The sequence below is a fragment of the Grammomys surdaster genome, unplaced genomic scaffold, assembly GCF_004785775.1.
Source record: "Grammomys surdaster isolate TR1022 unplaced genomic scaffold, NIH_TR_1.0 164, whole genome shotgun sequence".
Lineage (NCBI taxonomy): Eukaryota > Metazoa > Chordata > Mammalia > Rodentia > Muridae > Grammomys > Grammomys surdaster.
In genome coordinates, this window is record NW_021604612.1 from 2,335,285 (window position 1) to 2,336,346 (window position 1,062).

General features: G+C 40.9%; 1 protein-coding gene across 1 annotated transcript in view; it reads left to right on the plus strand.

Annotated features, from left to right (window-relative positions):
• Positions 1–860: 860 nt before the first annotated feature.
• Myo1h (myosin IH) overlaps positions 861–1,062 on the plus strand; it is a 50,936-nt gene continuing 50,734 nt past the window's right edge. Inside the window, exon 1 of the mRNA XM_028765408.1 lies at positions 861–986. Within this exon, the coding sequence (XP_028621241.1) occupies positions 861–986 (126 nt within the window). The remainder of the gene's footprint in view (positions 987–1,062) is intronic.

The window sequence follows — 1,062 nt, forward strand, 5'->3', positions numbered from 1 at the left end:
ATAAATATATACACATACAATATACTCAAATACACACAATATACACACAATACTTATACACACATACATACACATATAAATACATATACACACATAATACACAACATACACTCAAGCACACATATATATGCATATAAATATATACACACAATATGCACACAACACATACATACACATATATACATACATACACATAAATTCATATATACAATATACACATGCATACACATATATATACACAGATACACACAATATACACACATAAACACAACACACATACACAGAACTACATATATACACACACAACACACATATGTACACATATAAATGCATACACATTCATATATACAGACATATATGTCATATGGTATTGAATGGTAGATATGATCTGAGAAATGCACCGTCATTCAGTTTTGTTACTATAAAAGCATTATAGACAGATACATGTAGCCCACTGCAGGCCTGGACTCCAGGGCTTGTTATCCACACACACATACATGTGTGTACACATGTGCACATGCATTGGCTACACACCCAGATACGGTGTTATCTTAATGAATGCTGTGGTCAGTCTTGACACAACGGTGAGTATTTGTGAATCTAAACACAGCTAAGCATGGGACAAGCATGGTAAAAAACACCGGCGGAAGTATGTACTCGGGATACTTTGCCAGTCTGATCTCAGCCCATTGCTGTCTCAGGGTTTAGCGTCTGTTTCCTGCCGAGCACCAGACTCACGATAGACGTTTCTGGATAAATGAACTGCCGAGGACATTTCTGGTTATGTGAGCTGCTGGTTATGTGAGCTGCTCTGTTCCCCACAGAAAGAAGAAGTGAGAAGGAAACACATCCGCCTGCACATGGAAGGGGCGCTCACCGCCAGAGACAAGGTCGGAGTGCAGGACTTTGTGCTATTGGACGCTTACACCAGCGAGTCCGCCTTCCTGGAGAATCTTCGCAAGCGTTTCAGAGAGAACCTCATCTATGTACAGTAGCCGTTACCCAGCCGCCTTTCCTGTCTGTCTGTCTGTCTGTCTGTCTGTCTGTCTGTCTGTCTGTCTG